At 36.9% G+C, this 23,353-nt stretch overlaps 1 protein-coding gene across 2 annotated transcripts in view; it reads right to left on the bottom strand.

Annotated features, from left to right (window-relative positions):
• Positions 1–15,946, bottom strand: part of CkIIalpha (casein kinase II subunit alpha) — a 38,526-nt gene extending 22,580 nt beyond the window's left edge. Inside the window, exons 1-3 of one of the 2 annotated variants that reach the window (XM_076207776.1) lie at positions 15,755–15,943; positions 10,517–10,562; positions 2,733–2,871 (exon numbers count right to left, since the gene is read on the bottom strand). In XM_076207776.1, coding sequence (XP_076063891.1) covers positions 2,733–2,827 — 95 coding nt within the window. In that variant the 5' untranslated portion in view covers positions 2,828–2,871; positions 10,517–10,562; positions 15,755–15,943. Of the gene's footprint in view, positions 1–2,732; positions 2,872–10,516; positions 10,563–15,754 lie in introns of both variants that reach the window. The other variant, XM_076207775.1, reaches the window with a different exon arrangement.
• Positions 15,947–23,353: the final 7,407 nt, after the last annotated feature.

The following is a 23,353-nucleotide window of genomic DNA, read 5'->3' as shown; positions in this document are numbered from 1 at the left end:
GGTGCCTTGTCATGGTGAAAAAGGATTCCACCACACACCTTTCCTCGCATTTTTTTTTTTTTTTCCAATGCCACCCTCAGTTTCTTTAAAACCCATGCATAGTAAGGTCCTTTAGCAGCTCTTTTTCTGCAAGGAAGTCCATAAGCATCCTTCTGAATCCCTGAACAAGGTGGCCATCACTTTCTGAATTAATTTTTCAGATTTGAGCTTGACTGGTTCAGATAATCTACACAAAACCCATTGTTTGGGCTGCAGTTTACAGGATCATACTCTCAGATCCAGGTTTCATAGCCTGTAATAATTCGACTTATAAACTGCTCTTCATCAGCCTCAATTTTGCTCAGAATAGTCAATGAAAAATCATTTAAAATGCTTCTGGGACCCATCATGCAGAAAGCTTGCCATATCCTAGATCTTCATGCAAATTTTATTTTGCTGAGCCATACCATTTTACCTGTCCTAAAGCTATTTGACTTATTTTTCTGTCTTCTTCAATAATATTTCATAATTTTTCAATGTTCTTGGTCTCCCATCCAAGGATCACCTTTCAGGTCTTTCCTGCCTTCCCAGAATCAGTGAATCCACTTGCAGATGGCCTTTTTCTTTGGATCATCATGACCATCATCTCTGCAAAGTCTCGATAACTTGGCACTCCCTTCTATTTGAGCTTCATCAAATATTGAATGTTAACTCTTTTTAACCACTTCAGTAAGAGTGAAATTCTCGTGCACAGTATTGCCTGCCATATGTACCATTCATCACACTACTCACATTATAAAATATAAAGTTGCTGCTGTATTATTTGTTCTCTTTTACTCAATAATAATGAACACAAAATGTGATCAAACTAGTTCATAGATTCCAGGGGGTAACTCATGTACAACTACAAAAAAATGAAAGTGGGTAGAAACAACTTCACCAACTGTAGAGTTAATGAATGGAACAAACTTCCTGCAGAGGCAGTGCAATGTAGTTCAGTACGAAACTTTAAGATTCATTTAGATAAACACCTAAGCAAGATGCTGTAAATGCCTGCCATTTATTTTGTTTATTATTTGTTGTTTATTATTTGCTTGATTTTCATTTATTATTAGTCATCTGTCAATTGATTATCTACTATTTACCTATTTGTTTATCATCTAACAATACTTATGCATTTATTTTATTTATTATTATTTATATTAGTTTTATTTATTTTTCTTTATTCATTTATCATTATTATAATTTCTTTTCTGCATCTGACCTAGTTATGGACCAAAAGGTCACCTGTTGGCATGCTCTGCCTTTGTAATCCTTTGTAAAATTATTGAGACCCTGATGCCAGCATCTTTATGTACACTCATGCTTCATGAGGCCCACATAGGTGTCATTGTACCGAAATGGTTAAAATGGCTAATTTCAATGGTTCACAAATGCAATTATTTTGGGAGAATCTTCACCTTGTACCAGTCACTGCATAACTGATGGCAACTAACTGACAATGAGCTAAGGCCTCAGTGATGTATACTAACATGCCTTTTCTTGTCCTCACCTGCTCAAGTTCAAACAATGGCAGTATTCTGCATACTTTTTTATCTCTCCTCGTACATACATACTAAAGGTCCTTTTCCTTTTTATAAGAGGGGTAGCCAAGACAAACCATGCACCCACACCACACCTATTCCACACCCATCCAAAACCTTTTCATCCCATCTTTGTAACTTAATAAAGGGTCATCTCTGTTCCTAGCCACACCATTTGGATAAACAGCAATGCAGCTCCTAACACCTCCATAACAGGACCCAACAGCCAGAAATGGTTTGCCCCACTGATTCATCATATGGCAATTTACATTTACTTTCCTTACCACCCAATTATTATACACACTGAACCATGGCAAAATCACAGAACCCAGACATATACTCTCCTTTACATCACAAAATTAACACCATTCAAGACCCTCACACACTGTACTACTTATAAAAACTTTTGACTGCCTTCAACTGACTTGCTCTTTTACCATACATCCACAACACCTATCAACTCTACAACATACCTTCTCCATACCCATGAAAACCCAAAAAGACATCCTTACCTTTTAAGCACCTTCTTTCTCTTCCAAACCCGCACTGCTCATCTCTACTCCCTGTTCCCCCTCCTATTTACTTCCACTAACATCCTCACATACAAATTAATGACTACTTTTAACAGAGTGAGTTCTCCAAAGTGGACCCTACATGATCAATATTATTGTGTAATATTCCATATTCTACAGTATTGGTGATGGTTGGAACAGAAGACAGATCTCTATAACCCTTAATCACAACCCAATGACAGATGGTGTCATCCCAGTGGGCAATAATTCTGTACCATTCAGAATATTGTGCGATAATATTGATTGTGTTGGGCCCACTTAAAACTCCTACATTCATACTTGTCCTCCTTCCCCTTATATAATGGAATTATCCATACTACTCCAATCCACTGGTACACTTCCTTCCCTTAGACACACTATAAATAATCTCACCAGCCAATGCACTATAACTATCCCAATTGTCCAACATTCTACACAATCATCAACCTCAGGGGAACCAACTCACATCTCTTTATCACGAAATTAAATTTAAACATCACAAAATACTTGCTCCAGTGTAAATTCTATAAAATGTGCAAACAATATAGATTTCCTTTATTTCTGAATCCACCAACATAAACTTCATTCACTATATAATAAATATAATAGATCAACTTACCCCCATTCTATGACGTGAGATTCATAATCCCAGTAATCATGTGGTCTGTGGGAGTTGACATCAGCATACACTCGGGCCCGGCTGGCTAGAGGCATTTTGTGAAGCCCACGATACAAGTTACGCCCACACCCAACCAAGCCTGTAACAATCATGAATAAAGTTATAATCTTTAATATTAATAGTACACATTTAAAAAATAAAATGAATAAAAATAAACAAACAAACAAATCAAACCAACTCTACCACCTATCTTAATGAAAAAGAAACCTACTGGGAATATGTCAATACAAACCAGTTTTTAGAATAATCCATCATACCAAAATACTTACGTTCCCTTATAAATAAGAAAATATCTAATAACTTGTTCTAAAATTCAATTAACCTAAGAACTACTGTACTGTAGTTTACACTACATTTCCAGGGTCAAAGGAATTGAAAAATGCCTGGTTTCTACACACAAAAAAATTGCATTACAGTATATTACTAAAACCAGGAAACCAAATTAGAAGAAAGAAAACAAGTAAAGAAATAAAAAAAAAATACAGCAAAGCAAGAAAATATCTCATCTGATACATTTCTCTAAAAATGTGTGTGTGCATTTTACTTCTTAAGTATGTTCATATATAAGCTATGTACATTCAATTCATATGTCTATATACCTAGGGTGCCTTCCCCCTAATAAGGGAGGTAGCCAGTCAAGGCACACACACACCCCCATCCACCACCTCACTCTCCTCCTGGATGAAGGGTCATCCCTCTCTCTGGCCCACTACCTGGTTCAGAAGCAGTGCAGAAGACCGTACATCCACAGCAGGACTGCTTAATTTACACAGCAACCCTCCCTCCTTATGTAGAAAATAGAGATGATGGGGAGAAATCCCATTGGGCTGTAACAAAATATCATCCATACACAGCCATTCTCCACTCGCCCCAATCCCCTTTCGCCATCTATATCATCCTCAAGTTCACTTCATCTAGCTCTGCTTTCCATACATTTTTTGCTCATCTTCGTTCTTTACATGTGATCAAACCATCCCAATAATCTTTCATGAGCCCTATCTTACAGCTCCCTGTCCACCCCACTATTCTCTTCAGTTCTCACTCTAACCTTATAACCACCACCATACTTTTCTAACACATTTAAACTTCTTTTTTGACTCTTAAATATCAAGTCTCTGTACCATACAATGCAATTGGTACAATCACCCCTTCATATGATCTTTCATTTGCATCCACTCCCAGATGCCTATTTCTCAGGATTTTTTTCAATCCTTCAAGACATTTACTTGCTTCTCTCAATCTCCAATTTACCTCCACCACCACTCCATTTCCTGCTACATGCAACCCAAAATATCTAATACTACCCACTTCCCCCAAAATCTCTCCTTTAAGACTTACTTTCAACTTGCTGCCACCCTCATCCTTGTACATGTATTACCATACTTTTACCCATATTTACCTTCAACTTTCTCCTATCGCATACCTTCCCAAACTCTATAACTGCCTCAATCCCTCCTCTGATCCTGCATGTGCAGTGTCATCCACAAACAACTTGCTCACCTCCCACTTCTCTCCACTACCTCTAATCCCCTGCCCATTACATTCACTTTTACACCTTGTACCACTTCATCCATGTACACATTGAACTGCCATGGTGACACAACATCCATGACACAGCCTCAAACCACTAGCTCAATTTTTGTTCCTAACACAAGCTTTGCTATTGTAAAAACACTGGACGTCCCTTAACAGCTTTCTCCTAATCCCGTACATCTGCAATTCCTCCCACAGTGCTTTATCTATCCTGGCATAAGCCTTCGCTAACCCATAAAGGCCCAAATACATCCTTACCTTTGGCCAAAACTTCACAAATCTGCCTTTTCACAAAAATCTATTCCACATAACCTCTACCTCTTCTAAACCCACACTGCTCCTCCCCAATTATTCCACGTTTCTCTAATCTTAATCAAAACCCTTCCATATGCTTTTTTAAATACACAAACTGATCCCTCTAAAACTACTACAATCACATTTGTCCCTTTTTCCTTTGTAAAGCAGAACTATATGGGGACTCCTCCAGTTCTCTAGCACTCTCCCCTCATACATTCTTTTTTTACATTCCATTTGTGCAAAGACCATTGTAAGTTACACGTGGATAAATAATCAGTAATTTGAAAAGAAAAATTTCTCCATTTGAAACAAAAGTGCGTATATTTGATGAAAAATATGGTACAATTGACATCCTCAATGTGTCTCCTAAATTACAACTACAGTGAAAACATGCAGCCTGGCCATCCTAAAACTGTGCCATATTTATACATAACAAAGATATGTCGTAGCACATATGTAAAATAATACTGATGACCCACTTTCGGAGAAGAATAAGCGAAGATGTAGAGATCTGTATATTTCGATCACTTACTGTGATCCTCTTCGGCAGATATAAGTTACAAAGTACAGAACAATGTGTATTTATAGTAAAGCAGTGAGGTAACATGTGGGGACGAGGCTCAGGTCAACACGCCCGGCACGCATGCTCGCATCTTGGTGGCTCAGGTCACATGACCGGCGTTGCATGGGCCTTGGTGATTTTTTTCCACCGTTAATGTTGATGGTAACATTTTATTTATGGCAAAAGAAGAAATACAGTCTGGTGACCATTGACCATGGGAAATGTTATAATTTGGGAAATTATTTATTAAGGAGGATTCTACTATTTTTCTTCTGAAACTACATTTGGATTTATAAATTATTTCAGCATCGTCCCAATTTATTCGGTGATTTTTATTGGCGACGTGCTGAAATACTGCGGAATTTTCCTGTCCGTATTTAACAGAGTTCTTGTGCTCCTTAACCCTGGTATTGAGATCTCGACCCGTCTGTCCCCAATATACATCTTTGCAATCTAAACAAGGTAATTTATAAACTCCAGGAGTTGTATTACTCTTGGATCTATGATGTATATTGACAACTTTACTGAACAAATTATTAGGATAATGGAAGATAAAATTTACCTTTTCCTTTGGTAACATGTGAGACAATTCATGGATTGATTTGTTAAAAGGCAATTTTATGCTTCTATTATCCCAATGATGATTCATGGCGGAATGGGAATCTGTTTTGTGAAAACTAATTTTGGCCTTGCTAAGAGCTTTTTGTAAAAACCACGGCGGGTATCCTAATTTTGTTAGTTGATTTTTCACTGAATTTAGTTCCAAATCTAAGTATTGGGAGCTACAAATTCTCAAAGCCCGTAAGAATAGGCCTGAAGCTACACTATATTTTATTTTGTCAGGATGGTGGCTAAAGAAATGTAGGTAGCTCCCTGTGTGGGTGGGCTTCCTATAAACTGTGAAGGACAGTGACTCCGCATTTATTATTATTAAAATATCTAGAAAAGGTAATTTGTGTTCTAATTCCCATGCCACCTTGAATTTAATATTGTTGGTTAGGTGATTGAGTTGGTTGTGAAATTCTTGGAATGATCCCCATTCATCATGTTCCATGGGCTCTAATCTCTCGCCAGTTCTAGCCAACTTATATATGGAATATCTTGAATCAGTGCTATTACCGGAAATTAAACCACCCGCCATGTTTTGGCATAGATATGTAGATGATATCTTTACGGTTTGGGATGATGAATGGGGATCATTCCAAGAATTTCACAACCAGCTCAATCGCCTAACGAACAATATTAAATTCAAGGTGGAATGGGAATTAGATCACAAATTACCTTTTCTTGATATTTTAATAATAAGAAATGCGGAGTCACTGTCCTTCACAGTTTATAGGAAGCCCAGCCACACAGGGAGCTACCTACATTTCTTTAGCCACCATCCTGACAAAATAAAATATAGTGTAGCTTCAGGCCTATTCTTACGGGCTTTGAGAATTTGTAGCTCCCAATACTTAGATTTGGAACTAAATTCAGTGAAAAATCAACTAACAAAATTAGGATACCCGCCGTGGTTTTTACAAAAAGCTCTTAGCAAGGCCAAAATTAGTTTTCACAAAACAGATTCCCATTCCGCCATGAATCATCATTGGGATAATAGAAGCATAAAATTGCCTTTTAACAAATCAATCCATGAATTGTCTCACATGTTACCAAAGGAAAAGGTAAATTTTATCTTCCATTATCCTAATAATTTGTTCAGTAAAGTTGTCAATATACATCATAGATCCAAGAGTAATACAACTCCTGGAGTTTATAAATTACCTTGTTTAGATTGCAAAGATGTATATTGGGGACAGACGGGTCGAGATCTCAATACCAGGGTTAAGGAGCACAAGAACTCTGTTAAATACGGACAGGAAAATTCCGCAGTATTTCAGCACGTCGCCAATAAAAATCACCGAATAAATTGGGACGATGCTGAAATAATTTATAAATCCAAATGTAGTTTCAGAAGAAAAATAGTAGAATCCTCCTTAATAAATAATTTCCCAAATTATAACATTTCCCATGGTCAATGGTCACCAGACTGTATTTCTTCTTTTGCCATAAATAAAATGTTACCATCAACATTAACGGTGGAAAAAAATCACCAAGGCCCATGCAACGCCGGTCATGTGACCTGAGCCACCAAGATGCGAGCATGCGTGCCGGGCGTGTTGACCTGAGCCTCGTCCCCACATGTTACCTCACTGCTTTACTATAAATACACATTGTTCTGTACTTTGTAACTTATATCTGCCGAAGAGGATCACAGTAAGTGATCGAAATATACAGATCTCTACATCTTCGCTTATTCTTCTCCGAAAGTGGGTCATCAGTAGTATTTATACATGTTTTAAAACTTGACAAGTCTGACAAAGTTTTAACAATCTAACACTTAAAATCTTGCCACTACTTTCCCATCAGAAGTAACTTTTGCATAACTGCTCCTGGTGCTTAATAATAGCATTTAAAATTGTATACAATGTGTTATACAGATCAAAAATATTAACCAAGCTCATTTCAAATAAGCAATCAATTAGAACTGGTTATTTCATGGCTAAAGATTATCACCAAACACACAAAATCCAGGTAATCACTCAAAAGGTTAGTGCAATACTAATACTGAAAAAGTGGTACTGGACTATGAATGGTGAACATTTACAAACTTACAATTCAAACTAACAACATCCTTGGCAATTTCCAAATATCAAAATTTTTCAATTTTGCTTAGATTTCTTACTACTTTAGTGACTGGCATAATACAAATTAGTGTAATCTTCTACTCTATGCATGAACATTCTTCTAGAACTACTGAGAGCTACACTTGTTCTTAACACTCATATCAATGAACCATGACAGTTTGGTACATCCTCAGAACTATGTACAAAAATCACTCAATGGATAATGAAAAAACTTTGAAATGTTACCTCACACAACCACTCTAGTGTAAAACACAACCTGATGTAAGTTCTTCAATCTGTCTTTAGTCCCTAACCTAAAAAGCGACTTCTCTTGGTTTTCGCTAACTCGTGTATTTACTTTCTTTCGTTGCCAGACTGCAACGTTCATTCATGATATTTGAACTAAACTATTTCCTGCAATTATTCTCAGTTTTTTAACATGTCTCAGTGTAGCCTTTCAAATGTACTATTATTTTCATCTTTACTAAGAATTCCTAAACTTACAACCTATACAGTACTAGCTATTATTTTTTATTTTGATGTATTTACATATATCAATGGCTTTTTCCAACTTACAAGGGAGGTACCTAAAGTTAAAGGCATAAATCCACTCCCACTCATTTCATCTCCATATCCACTCCTATTCACTACCCCTCCCTTCCTCTTTTCTTGGTCATCCCTGCATCTCGCCCAATGCGCACGGTCAGAAGCAATGTAGCAAGACAGCACATCCAAAGCAAAGGCGCTTCATTAAATCTGCAACCCCCCCCGCCCTCTCTCTCTCCATCCCCTCGAGCAAAAAAGAGGGAAAGGGGAGAAATCCCTCCGGGCTGCATCAAAATATCATTCATACAGACTCCCTCACCCTCCCCAATCCACTCCCTTCCATGCATCACCGCATCATCTATACACAACCATTCTCCACTCATACCTATCTTCTGTCTTCTCCCTTCCTCAACAGATATTACACCTCTTTCCCAGTGCCCCTTTTACCCCATTCATCCATCTCATCCTTGGTCACCCCTCTCATGTTCACTCCCTCCACCTCTGCCTTCCACACCTTTTACTAATCATTCTTCATTCATTCTTTCCATAAGTCCAAACCATCCCAATACTCTTTCATCAACCATATCTCCCAACTCCCTTTTCATCCCCACTCTCCTCTTTTCTCACTTTATCCTGCCTAGTAACCTCTACCATACTTCAAGCATTTCATCTCAAACGCATTTAAACTCTACCTCTCTTACGTTCCATGTTTCTGCTCTACCATACTTCAAGCATTTCATCTCAAACACATTTAAACTCTACCTCTCTTACGTTCCATGTTTCTGCTCCATATAGTACTATTCCTACATCATACCTTTTCTGTTGTACACTGACTACTGTGGTAACTCTTTCCCTAATCACCGTTTTAACCTCCCCAACTACTACCAATTCTATATTATGTATGAAAATCATGACCACTATGCCATGTTTGATCATTATCATCAATGGTAGGTTAGAATTTTGGAAAATATCAGCCAATATTTTGCAATACTTGATCCCAAGTTAACATAACCAAGTCTTTGAAAATTCAGGATATTAATGCAAAATTGTAAATATCTTAATTCAAAATAAAATCCAACAGCATTAAATTTTCTATGATTAAAGAGCTCTATTTCATCCATGTTATCAATGAACCTCAACTCAAAAGGCAATATGCTCCAAATGATATGGTTACACTACATTATGCCAAACCAGAACAAGTGTTTTGTTTACAATTAAACTACTTCAACGCTTACAAACCCTTCACAAATATTCTATCTTTTCTGCAAACTATGATTTCCTAAATTCCCTCAACACATCACCTTCAATTTTTTAAAGCTACCATACTATAAACTAAGTTTAGTACTTTACTTTTCAATGATACCCATTTGCAACTGTACTTGTATCTATATTTCCAACAAATATATATTCACACAATATGTATTCTTTGCAAAATCCTACCACTGTAATGATAATCATTGCCAAGTTTCACTGACTAGAATCCCATAGCCTAATAGCACGTGGTAACAGCCCCCAGGCTCTTCTATGGATCTCGGAGAAGAAACAATGGACTGTTGTCTATGTAATATTTGTGTGAAACTGTTCCCATATCACCAGTATTACGAGGGAAGCAGTTGTAAGCTGTCAGCTCCCTCTGAGAAAATGTGGAAGAACAACTGAAGTTAACAGAGATCTCGGGTCAAATCTGGAGACAGCATCAGCCACTTAGGGCCACACTTCCAGGTGGCAAGTGTGTTGAGGAGTTTTGAAGACAGGTGGCAGGACCATAATGTTCTGGTATCCATCACTGGTCCTTCCCACCACTGCAATGTGGTCATTAGCAATAATGTTAGTCTAATATGAGAAAACTACAAGCAATATACTCATTTTCACGTTTGCATCTCAAATACGAGCTTCAACTGCCAGAACCAAACATGTGCCATTTTCCTGTCTACATAATCCTTTTAACTTGGATATAGTATCCACGATTACTAAATCATGAAAGCTTTATTTCTATTCCATTAATCATGGTTTACTCTAAATCTTTAATCTGTGCCAAGGACTAATGCAGAGAGGTGCACCATTAGTTGATCAACCAATCACAGCAGCATCACAAGCAGCTGGAGTGGCAAACGTACCTTTACGCAGATGTTGTCATAAGGTCTTCATATATGAGCCTTGACGCTAAAGCAATAAGAGATGACAGCTTTAGTAAGCACTCCTTACATAATTTCTAAAAATTTAAACCAATTTCAAAACTATGTTTACTAAGGTAATAAGTGTTTTTTTCCCAAACAAAAATCAAAATGCATGTTCCACAAATAATAAGAAATTACTCTACACAGTTCACCAAAGATGAGAGTAATTCTAAACACTGAAATAAAGTTATAGAAATTATTGATACCCATCTATTTGTCACACAAAAAATGTACATTAAGTCTATAGCAGAGAAAGAAAACTAAAGAGGAATAAAATTCTACATTATAAATGACCTCTAGAGAATCCCAATACTGTAATTAATCACTAAAAATTTGTGATGAAAACATCTAATTAATATAAATTTTACAGGAATCCCAAAAAGTACTAAAAATATACTTCTTTCAATCCTGTTTAACTGGAAGTAAATTCATGTGTTCAAAGCAGCAATTTGCAATTAATTACAATCTATAGGCAGTGCAAATGGTGCTATAAAGCATGCTAGGATAAAGAAAAAGCACGTGTTAACCATAGAGACACCAGCTGTTACCAGAAACTTATAAAAACTGAACCGATCATTGATGTGGATGCACACCAAAGCTGTAGTAGCCAAATATAATCTTGTTCCACCCCATCTGAGTAATTTCCAACTCGATTAAACATTTGGCATCATTTCATTAAAATTTTTTCCAACCTAATCAACCATTCAATATAATTCTATTACAAGAGACCTAAAACCTAACCAACTTGCATAATTCTATCAAATACAAAATTAAAATTAATAAAAAAAAATTATAATAAATGGGAACCCCTTTTGGGACCCTCCTCCTTGTAATAGTCTGGGACCAATGATTGGTACCTGCATATGCTCCACGAAGATGGACGGTAAAGAGAATCACATTTGCTGCCCATCAACCCCCTCAACCCCACCTAAAGGTGTACCCTAGGCTAAGAGGCCGACACTTGCTTTTCGGATTTGACTCATAATCCCTTGTCAATTTACACTATTTCTTCCACCTTTTCACATATGGAGAGTTGACCTCTAGGAACCGTTTACTTCCTCCTACCATTTTCAGCTGGCAAGAGGAACAGTCCCACACTAATACAACACAGACAAGAGTCCGAAGTTTATTCCCAGGGAGATCAACAGGAGGGCCCAAGGAATCTTGCCAGCCAAAGAGGAGCTGCTGGTTTATTGTCATTGAAATTTGTGGCTACCTCCCTTGTAAGGGGGAAAAAGCCTTTGGTATATGTATGAAATGAGGCAGCATCAAGAATTACCAGAATGAAATTAAATAATTATAATAATTACAATTATAATAATTACAATTATAATTGTGTATCTTGTATTACATTATCCATGAGAAGCTAAGATGAGAGGGAAGAAAAGGTGGTGAATGGGGGTAGGTGTTTTCCTTTGGACTTGGCAACCTCCATGATTGTCCTCCAAGATAGAAGCATCTCCCAGCTCCCCCATATTTGGAAATATAGCCCTTAAGAGTTGGTATTTGGTTTAGGGACCCAAAATATCCTTCAAATGTAATATCCCCCTGCCTCATTTCACACAATTTCTGACCAATACTGACTACTCCTATCCTCTTCTTCCTGACAGACCCACCACACTAATACCATATAGAACAACATTCCAAAGAATTTTAGATTGAAGAAAAGGCTTAGCATCCACTGTGGGGCTGTTAGTTTACAGTCAATAAAACTCTGGGCAATTACTGCATTCAATCAGCTAAGTCCACTTCATCTTACTGAAGTATATTTTCAACCAAACCACCCATTTGTCATTGTAGCACAAAAATGAACCTCATACCTAATCATCCATTCAACATCATTCCCCCAGGCAAATTCTAAACCAATGTTTAGCCAAAGTATTTTGAAATTAATAGATGAATTCAGTAGTACTTTCTTGTACATTTCAGAAATTTAAACATTACAATTACAATAGTACTTGTTAAAAAAATTCTCCATATGAACAAGTTTTTTTCTTGGTGCAAATCACTGATATAAACACATATACATGTATCAATAACACACACACAAACACAGCTTGATGGTGTTGTGGTACCATGCTTGACAGCTAGTTCAGGAATCTGTGTTCAAGTCTCACTCAGGTCTGAAATGTCTGCATTGCTGAACTGCAACCTGGCACCAACTCTGCTGGGCAAGGAGTTGTGTTATGTGATTCACTATGTTATTGGATAATGTGTTGGACTCATGACTGACAGCTATTACCCTCCCAGATCTGAGCTCAGAGCTCATATATGCCCCAATCTATGGGTAATGTTGTGGCCTTACAAACACACATCCTCAACTCCTTGCCCAGCAGTGTTGGAATGCCAGCTCACAGTGCACCAATGCTGATATTTCACCCTGGATGAGACTCAAACTCAGATCACAGAATTAGTAGTCATAGTACCACCATATGTGTCCACGTCACAGTATTATCCAGAGACTGCAGATTTAGGACTCGGTGAAATGTGAAGCAACAACTACTACTACTACTACTACCGCTCCATTAACGCACTGAAAGACAACACACTGCTGCATGCCAGACCCCCCTGATATCCACCCTTCTGAATCCTCTCTCCCACGAAAGGACAGAGTCCACCTGGCCAGACTGCAGTGCGGCAACAACCCAGCACTTCTAAGCTACCAGAAGAGGCTGGATGACCGCATTGTGAACAGCTGCCCAAGATGTAACACTTCACCCCATACCATACAACACATAATGGAAGACTGCATTATACACAATCATGCACGCAAACAACACAACATACACTCTATAAAGGATTTGTGGGAAAACCAAGTTTCGGCTGTGGCATTCCTTGGGGAGACGGGACTGCTCGGACAGTCTAGGGAGCGACGACAACAACAACAACTACTACTACCAATCAATCAGGTCCCTTACAAGAGAACCATTGCTTCTGGGTAACCAGAGACAGCCACCAGACAGGCCCATTGGTCACAATGTGAAAAGGTACTGTGTTGTTGTCTAGTGATTTTTTTTTTTGCATAGGGCATTGCAAAATGTGGGGTTTTATATGTGGTGGTTGCATCCCAGACATTTTGATTCTGTGAACAGGCCTATTCTGTATTTATACTATGAGTTCAACTGTGTCCTGAATGCATGTCAATGTGACTCGCTTCTGTTGAATGTGATTTTTTTGAAAAATTAAGTTTGATGCTTTGTCTTGAAGAGCTTGTTTTGTGATTGGATGCAAATGTGTTTTTGAACTAATATATTCAGAGGCATGGGCGGTAGTTTGTTGTACACATTTGAGTTGTAAGCTACTGGGGTATTACTTCAACTACGTAGCAATGTTTGTGTGATTAAGAAGATGAGTATATAGTGTTGAGGGTTCAAGCATAGAACAGTGTCCCAATCATTTTCAGAAAATATTTTATGAGAAGGATTTTAGTTTGTGTGTGCAAGCATCCTTTTGGGGGTGGGTTTGGTGCATCCTCTTATTACTCTCAACACTTTATTTTGTATATTTTGTGAGGCGCCCCCATTCATTTTGCTGTAAAAGCATAGTCGACAGTAGTTATGAGCTGTTTGAAGACAGTAACTAGTTTTCGTCTATTGTCTGAGGTCCATGCTTACAATGGATCAATGCATCTCAGTAGGTTCATTTCCTTTTTGATTTTCACCGTCTGATCTTTGACATAAGGTCTGAAATTCATACTAGTATCTTACGTCAGGTCTAGAATTTTATGGTTCTTTTCCAGTAAAGGGTTTGGCTACTTAATTTCACTGTCGGGTGTTCTTTTGATTTATGGTCATCTGGAGTGAGCAGTATTAATATTTGTGGGATGAGGCTCGCTTTTTTCTGAACCGTTGCTCTAGTTTGTCAAAGTAAACTTGGGTTTTCTTAGTAGAAACTTTGTAGTTTTAATGCGGGATAAGGGCATTCGCACAAGTGCACTGGGTCTAAAATTGGGAGAATGCTTATGAAGATACAGAATAGCATAGCCAAGAGATCCTTTCTCCCCTGGTAAGGATTGTACTAAAGACCAACAACCATCAACAACTACCGTCAACCAGCAGTCGAGACCAAAATAAACCCATCAATGTCCCTTTTTCATTCACAAATTTAATTTTCCAGCTCAGACTTATTTACGGCTTGCAGTCTAGACATTTCATGGCCTCTTTTTCCTGTCCCAGTCTTCTTGCCTGTGATGGAGTCTTGGGAATTCAGACTCACCATGTTGCCTATCGGTAAAATTCCAGAATCGCGCAGACACGTACATATATTTAACATGGTTGTCCAACCATTCCTTGGAAAAAATAATCCTTGAAATGCAAACACAAAAGTGAAATATGTTTGTGTGATATTGGAATAATACTTGCCTATCACCCAAATATTCTAAGTATTTCTCGCTTTGTAAGATACCTATATTTAGTATATGCCTTTCATACCACCCTAAGTCCTTATACCTGTACATTTTCAGAGAGCTTGCATATATAGCGATCTCATTTTCTTATATATATATATATACATATATATATATACACACACACACACACACACACATTCTACTGGTCACCAAGTGCATAAATCTAACCTTAAATGGTGAAAAATATTTCCATCATTATTACTGCTGTCATGTACTTAGTAATATTACCCAAAATCCCAACTGGCCTTAATACTTTTTACTGCTGGAATTGTTGACTAAATTCTATTTTCAATTTTGAAATTCTTCCCAAAACAATCATAGTAGTTACAATGTCCTGAATTTATACGAGACGAATTAAAAAACGCCAATCTCATGGTTCCCTTTCCATCTATTATCTGTTACACACAGAAAGTTCCCATAACCTTTATAAAACTAGAGTGTGTGAATGTGCAGGTTTCCACTTACAGTCGCTAAACTAAGACCGAACAATAATTATAATGGGTGAATCACAACCTTGGACAGGGTCTCTTCAAAGGCAATGAATTGCATTAATACTATGAATGGCTTATATACACCTGGGCACGCACATGTATTCATATATCGAGTCATTTACCGTACGAACTAAAATAAACCTTTTTGGGAGGGTATGAATGGTTCCAAATTCAGGCAATCGAACCTACTACTCCTACCTAGCTTCTCAAGAATAACAACACTACGATGAGGGCTCTCCGTATCCAGACTGCATTAGAAATCCCTTCATATTTACTCACCTAAAACATTCCTCGACACGATCTTGAGGTGCAATGGTTATCTACAGCCTTATGCTGTTGATTCACACCTTTAAAATTTGAACTGTCAACACAAAAGTGCCATGAATCTATAGTTATTCAGCTCGGGTCAGACCGGTGCTGAGAAATATGGCTGGTCTCTAGAGGGGGGCCTGGTATTGAGCTGTTAGAGAAAGGATGGCTACGAAATATACGCGGGGATAATTCAGGCAATTGTCATCATTTAATTTTCTTATATTTATTTACATACATCAGAACTTTATATTATATGTAAATCAAATATTAGTTAAAGGATATATATATACATATATCATGTTTTACTTGTCATGATCAATGTGAAACTTATTTGCTATTTTTTCTGCCTCCCTTATACTATTTTTACGTGAATGTTGAGTTGTTCTCAAATCCTATAATCCCATCCCTCCAAATATGTTGATTTTATGTGATTAAAAGAATTATCAATTGTATTTAAATGAATTATATTTTGAAGCTTGTGTGCAACTTGAGTCAAATTTGTTTAAATTAACTCCCATACATTCATATTAACATCACTCAATTTTCTTCCATTTATTTCCTCAGAAAATCCCGAAAATCGTGCATTAGATCAATCATATAGCAACAGCACAGTTGAGAATCATATAACTTGAATATTTAATATTTATATAGAAAAGTACATCGTATTTACTTTTTTCTTGTTTATTATATTATATTACAAATAACTGAATCAAATTATTTAAAGATACAAACTTCTTTACAGAATTCTCATCGTTCATAGCCGTCCAGTGTTAAGTTACTGGATTGAACTCATTGGGTGCGTCCCCCTAACAAGAATTGTTTAGTAAGACAACGTCTCAATAGATGGCAGCACAGTAACCACGTGTTCTATGCCACACGTACCGTGAAGTGTAGTGTAGAATGATGTAACAGTTTCATTACAAATGTTACAATATTTCTAATCCTCTGTGAATCCTATTGATCCAGTCTTTCAGTAAACTGTGCATATTCTTCATAACATATCAGGATAATACAATGAATCTCCAACGTGAATGTGACCATTCGAGGAGGTTTCGTCACCGCAAGTGACGTAGAAATTTCTAAATAAAACAAGGCCAAACCATAATTAGTTTTAAGGCTTTATTCGTCGCAACCCCAGTACGTAGCATTCATGGCTGGTTCTAATAGTGTAGCTCAAGGCTGCTAACATTGCATTCTTGGGAAAGATGTCACGTATTGTAAATAGTACCAACGCATTCACCGCTGGCAATGTAAACAAAGCAAATACATAAAAATGTTTTACTGTATAATTATGTAGAGGTTGAACAAAAGTCTTTGGTCATAAGTTGCAGTGTACATCTGTATAATGGCCTATGAAATTCGACATGGGACTTATTCTTGTATATTGTTTGTTCCATTTTCGTGGAAATCATCATTCATATCCGTGAAATACCAGCTCCCTCCCTCGCATATCTTCTAAAGTGGTACCTTCGTCATAGTCACAGTGATCAATTACGCAGGCAATCACATTTTTTCCTACAGTATTACATCAACATTCATCACATCCGCAGCAAACACACCAAGAAGATGAATATTAGAAAACATTATCAACCCTGTACAACCAAATGAAATAATAATCCCAAATATATTTACGTCGAAAGTGGACAAATTATTTTCTATGGAAATATTTATACATGTAATATGTATCACGTGTTCGTTTGCAAGCATGCGATAGTGCCAATGAATATGATGTATTAGTTTTTCTCCTGTTCAACTTCAGTAATATATATATATATATATATATATATATATATATATATATATATATATATATATATATATATATATATATATATATATATATATATATAAACGCTTTGGAAATTTGAGATGGATTCAAAAGCAGCATAAAGTAATTTTTTCCTGTTACCCGAATAAAACCATCTGAGCAGCCACACCCGTCGATTACGTGTAGGTATAAATGGTGTACATAGTTTGCATACAAGTGTAAGACAAGAATATGGACTAACAAATTTAAATAATTATTATTTCCATGACTTTGGCATTGGGAGTCGGGGTTCGGCGTATGACCGAAAATTCCTCAGCTTTGCCGAATTTGAATTTCTAAAATGTATTCCATGACCACACATGAAGTAACTGCACACGGTAAAATATATGAAAGGATTTCTGATGCATGGGGCGTGGATGTTTTACACGAATACCGTTAGTGGTAATTCTCACGTCACCTTGCCAGTAGGCCTACTGAGTCACGACCCAAATGTTGACACATGACTTGAATATCTGATAATATTTTTCGTGCTTATTTATCGTTAGAACGCACGTGTAGGAACGAAGTAAGAGTTATCGAATATTACTCATGTAGGAATTACGTCATGTCGCGACAAAAGGAGATAATAATGAACAGTGAGGGTGGTAGGGAGGTAGTTTTCCAACAGTTACTAACGGCAACGAATATAAAACCGTTGAAGTCGTCACGATGCCATTTGAGAAGATTAGTAATAAAATACTGGACTGTGATTTGATTATCCTAGTAAGAATAGAATCACTTGCAGGCTCCCAGAATGGATATAAATAAAATGACACGTCCCATCGAAATGTCGAACGGAAATATCATGCATACTAGCTAGCAGTATCAATGTATTTTTAACTCGATGTTAGCATGCCTTGCGTGATATTAGCTCGGGATTTCAAGACTATTTACGCCTTCATTTCTAATCCTTAGTAAAATCCACAAAAATGGATACACACACACGCGCGCGCGCGCGATTCGATGGCGCAGTGGTAGCATTCGCGGCCGCCATTACGACGGTTCTGGTTCGAATCCCGCCCAGGGCTGAAATAATTTGAATATCGCTGTGCTGCGAGTCGTTACTCCAACTCTCGTGGACGGGATTTTTTTTTTTTTTTTTTGCATGTAAGGTCACAGCATTCCCCATAAATTGATTCCAAATATAAAAAATAAATCATACGAAAATCGACTAAAACACATGAATCTGTTTTCCCTAAAAAAAGCGTAGACTCAGAGGTGACTTGATACAGGTCTTTAAGATTTTAAAGGGAATTGACAACATCAAAAGTGACCAAATTTTTACATTGAATGAGAATCAGACAAGAAACAATGGTCTCAGACTGTCCGGAAATAGATTCAATTTGGAAGTGGGTAGAAACAACTTTGCCAACCGTGTAGTTAATGAATGGAATAAACTTCCTGCACAGGTAGTGCAATGTAGTTCAGTTCGAAGCTTTAAGAATCATTTAGATAAATACCTAAGTAAGATGCTGTAATGATTACAATCTATCTTATATTATTTGTTTTTGTTTTGTTATCATTTGTCTGTCTGATTTTCATTTATTATTAGTTATATGTCAATTTATTATTATTTACTATTTACCTGTTTGTTTATTATTTGACTATACCTATGCATTTATTTATGTATTTTATTTGTTATTTACATTATTATAGTTTTTATTTATTATTTTATTATTAATATGATTTTTTTTCGCATCCGACCTAGATATTGATCAAAAGGTCTCCTGTCGGCATGCTCCGCCTTTGTAATCCTTTTTAATCATATATGAGCTCTGAGCTCTCTTTCGGGAGGGTAATAGACGTCGATTATGAGTCCAACATGTGATCCAAGACCATAGTGAAACACACACACATACACACAAGTAAATATATATATGTATATATATGTATATATATATATATATATATATATATATATATATATATATATATATATATATATATATATATATATATTACCGCAGTAGAAAAGAAACTGGAAGACAGTAAATACTTTCGTATAATTACATCCTCGGACGTATTACATAGGTTGTGAGAAGTATTAAGTATAAAATCAATAAGAAACGTGAAAAAAAATTAACAAAATCGGGTGGAATCACATTTCACCGTCTGTCCACGTTCCTTTTTTATTTAATACTTAACATTTCTCACACCCTTGTCCTGTGTAATACGTCGTGGGTTATAATTATACGAGAGTATTTACTGTCTTCATGTTTCTTTTTTCTTGCGGTAATTTTACATATTTTGTTTCACGGTGATGTGAAAACCCTGTATATACGGTACACACACACACACACACACACACACACGTATTCATATATATATATATATATATATATATATATATATATATATATATATATATATATACATACATACATACATACAACACTGAATGGGTCCCAGTGAACAGATATACACTTTTATCAACCACAATTCACTTTAATTCAAAGCCATCAACATCGAGACTCGAGGAGGCCAACATGTAAAATATAAAATGTGGTACAGCCAAGGACTCGAACCTGGGCTAGCACGTGACTAGCACGTGACAAAGGCGGAGCATGCCGACAGGAGACCTTTTCGTCCATATCTAGGTCGGATGCGAACAAATCATGATAATGGTAAATAAACAAATAAATAAATAAAAACTAAAAATAATGTAAATAATAAATAAAATACATAAATAGATACATAGGTATAGTGACAACCGAATGACCCATCAAGAAAAAATATATGTGTATATCTATATATATATATATACATACATATATATATATATATATATATATATAAATATATATATATATATATATATATATATATTGGTAAAGCTTACATAAGAAACTGGCATTAGAATCTTTCTCTTTAACTGTCGTTCTTTTCCTCTCTTCTTTTAAATTCAATCGTGATTTTTAGCAAGTTCTCTAGTGCCGCACTTTACAGTGCGGTAACTGAGTTGGGATACAAGAGAGAGGCAATACAGAATCTCGTACATTATATTTCTGAAGTATTTGAAGTATCCACTGATCAAAAGAATGTGCAATAAATGCGAGAGATGGGACTGACCCCTATGAGTTTGTTGTTGATTTGTAGGTCGATGTAAGGAGAATATAAATGTGATTTGTTTGAATAAAAGAAAAAAATGTGTTTTTCTAAGTTGGAGAAGTGATTCTTCATATGTAGGTTTGCCAAAGAGATTGAATTGCTTGACGCATTTATTATTATTATTATTATTATTATTATTATTATTATTATTATTATTATTATTATTATTATCATCATCATCATTATTATTATTATTTAGTTGTTTATCTATTTATCTATTCATTTATCTATTTGTTTATTTATTCTATTTTTTATTATTATGTTTTGGGCGTCGCAAAGCTGTCTTCTTTTCTACGTCATAGGTGACGCGACTGATTGCTGTTAAAATGGAGTTGCTGATGTTATGTCATACGTACGGTACGTTAGTATTTTGTCGACTGAAGAGGTGTTGACTACTGCCCTGCATATATATATATATATATATATATATATATATGTGTGTGTATGATAAAGGCAGACAGAAGCAAGGCCTAGTCTACTTATACTGGTACTGAGAAATTTGTTCATTGTTAACCAAAGTTTCCCAAAATATCAATGTAACTTAATCACATATGTGTGTCTGTGTTTTTATTTATCTATTTTTTATGTTTTTATTATTGTTTGTAAATCAGTCGTGCTAGAGTAGTACTATAACCTAAGGAGAGAGTAAATGTTACAGCAGTAAGCACACGCGCGCGCGCACACACACACACACACACACACATACAAATACACACACATACACATACTAACACACACACACACACACACACATTGCCTTCGACAAAGTACCACGCAAAAATCATCGTAAAAAAATTGAAAACATAGGAGAGATACAAGGTAAACTACTAAACTGGTTGAAGGATTTCCTGCATGGTAGAAAAATGAGATTAGTGATCAGAGAAAAGTGTTCAGTTTGGGAGGAGGTGATTAGTGGAGTTCCGCAGGTATCTGTATTGGCTCCAATAATGTTTGCTATATATGTGAATGACATGGATGATGATGTGGAATGTTACATGAGCTTCTTTGCAGACGATGCTAAGTTGTTGAGGAAAGTGAAAACCGAGACGGACTGTGAATCACTACAGAAAGACCTAAACAAGGTTTGGGAATGGAGTCAGAAGTTGGAAGTGGATTTCAACATTAAGAAATGGAGCTCGGAAAAAGTAAAAAAAAAAGAATATCAGGACAATATACAATTGGAACAATGGAAGTAAAGAAAGTGGGATCTGAAAAAGACCTGGGAGTAATTATCTCAAATGACTTATCCCCTGATAAATAAATAAACAAAATTGTCGGGGAATCCTATAACTTGCTAAGATCAATAAAAGTGGCGTTTACCTATTTAGACGAAGAAATTATTAAAGAAAATTTTAGTCACACTAATAAGGCCTAGACTGGAGTATGCTACGACATTATGGTCACCCAGTACCAAAAAGAATATAAAGAAATTTGAAAGAATCCAGAGAGCAACCGCGAAAATGGCCCCAACACTTTCAAACTTAGTGTCATATGAAAAGAGACTGGCTAAATTGAAGTTACCGACTTTGGAACAAAGAAGAGGTGAGAGGCGACCTACTGACCATCTACAGAACCATGAAAGGTACGGAAATGCTTGATAGAGAGGATTTACTAAACTGGGACAAGAGAAACACAAGAGGACATGGAAAAAAATAAAAAAGGATAGTTATAAAAGAGATCTGGAAATAAAAGTTTTCCACATAGAGTGATGGACACTTGGAACAACCTGGACGAAACAATCGTGTGTGCAAAAACCGTACACAAATTTAAGACTGTACTGAGAAATTTGGGGAATGATCCCACGGGCTATTAAGTGAGCCCGTTTGGAGGAGGATTTTTTAGATTATGAGTGTGTGCGGGTTTAACTACACCCACTCATACATTCATAAGATGTGCATACGCATGTGAAATACGTATGCACATCCTGGCGAATGTACCCTCCATAATGTGATCGGTGTTTGGTGTTTCAAGTAGTGTTAGTGTAAACAAGTAATATATATATAAATATAAATTTATAGGGGGGCTGACACTCCACCAGCCGACGCAGTTCGTAATTACTTAAGTGGCGGCATAGGCGGCGCACAAGACCCTCAGATGTTGTCGGAGGCCCTCTCCTCAGAAAAGCAGTTGCGGGGCAATTCTTGAGGTAGTGGTCTAAGGTGGCTTCTGGGTGGCTGCAGTGTTGGCATCTTCTTTCTCCTGCCGTGGAGTTGATCTTTATTTGCCAGAAACAACGGTCCTCCAGTCGCAGACGGAAGAGCAGAGTTTCCACTTTTCTAGGTGTGGAGCGAGGAAGTACAAGGGGCTCGTAGTCTGTGACTGCCCTGTACCACCTCGCCCTCTCTGACACCTCTGCCTCCAGTCTGTGCTGAAGGAACCGTTGTACCCGATTAAGAGCCCTGGTGCGTATGCGCAACTGATTTCTGCTGAGAGGGACGACAACATCGACTTCGGGTCTTTGGCGCGTCGCTTCTGCTGCGGCGTCGGCTATCGTTACCTGGGACGCCCACGTGGCTCGGCACCCAGTTGAGCGTAACACTCCAGCCTTGCTGATGTAGCTTCAGCATGAGTGCTAGGATGGAGGTCAGTAGGCGTACATTGTCGCTGGGCTGTGTCGATTCTAAGCTCCCTAGCAGAGACTGTGAATCCGT

The sequence above is a fragment of the Oratosquilla oratoria genome, chromosome 24, assembly GCF_046742065.1.
Source record: "Oratosquilla oratoria isolate Oo_2021 chromosome 24, ASM4674206v1, whole genome shotgun sequence".
NCBI lineage: Eukaryota > Metazoa > Arthropoda > Malacostraca > Stomatopoda > Squillidae > Oratosquilla > Oratosquilla oratoria.
Note: the sequence above shows the minus strand (reverse complement) of the source record. Positions and strands in the feature narration are given on the sequence as shown.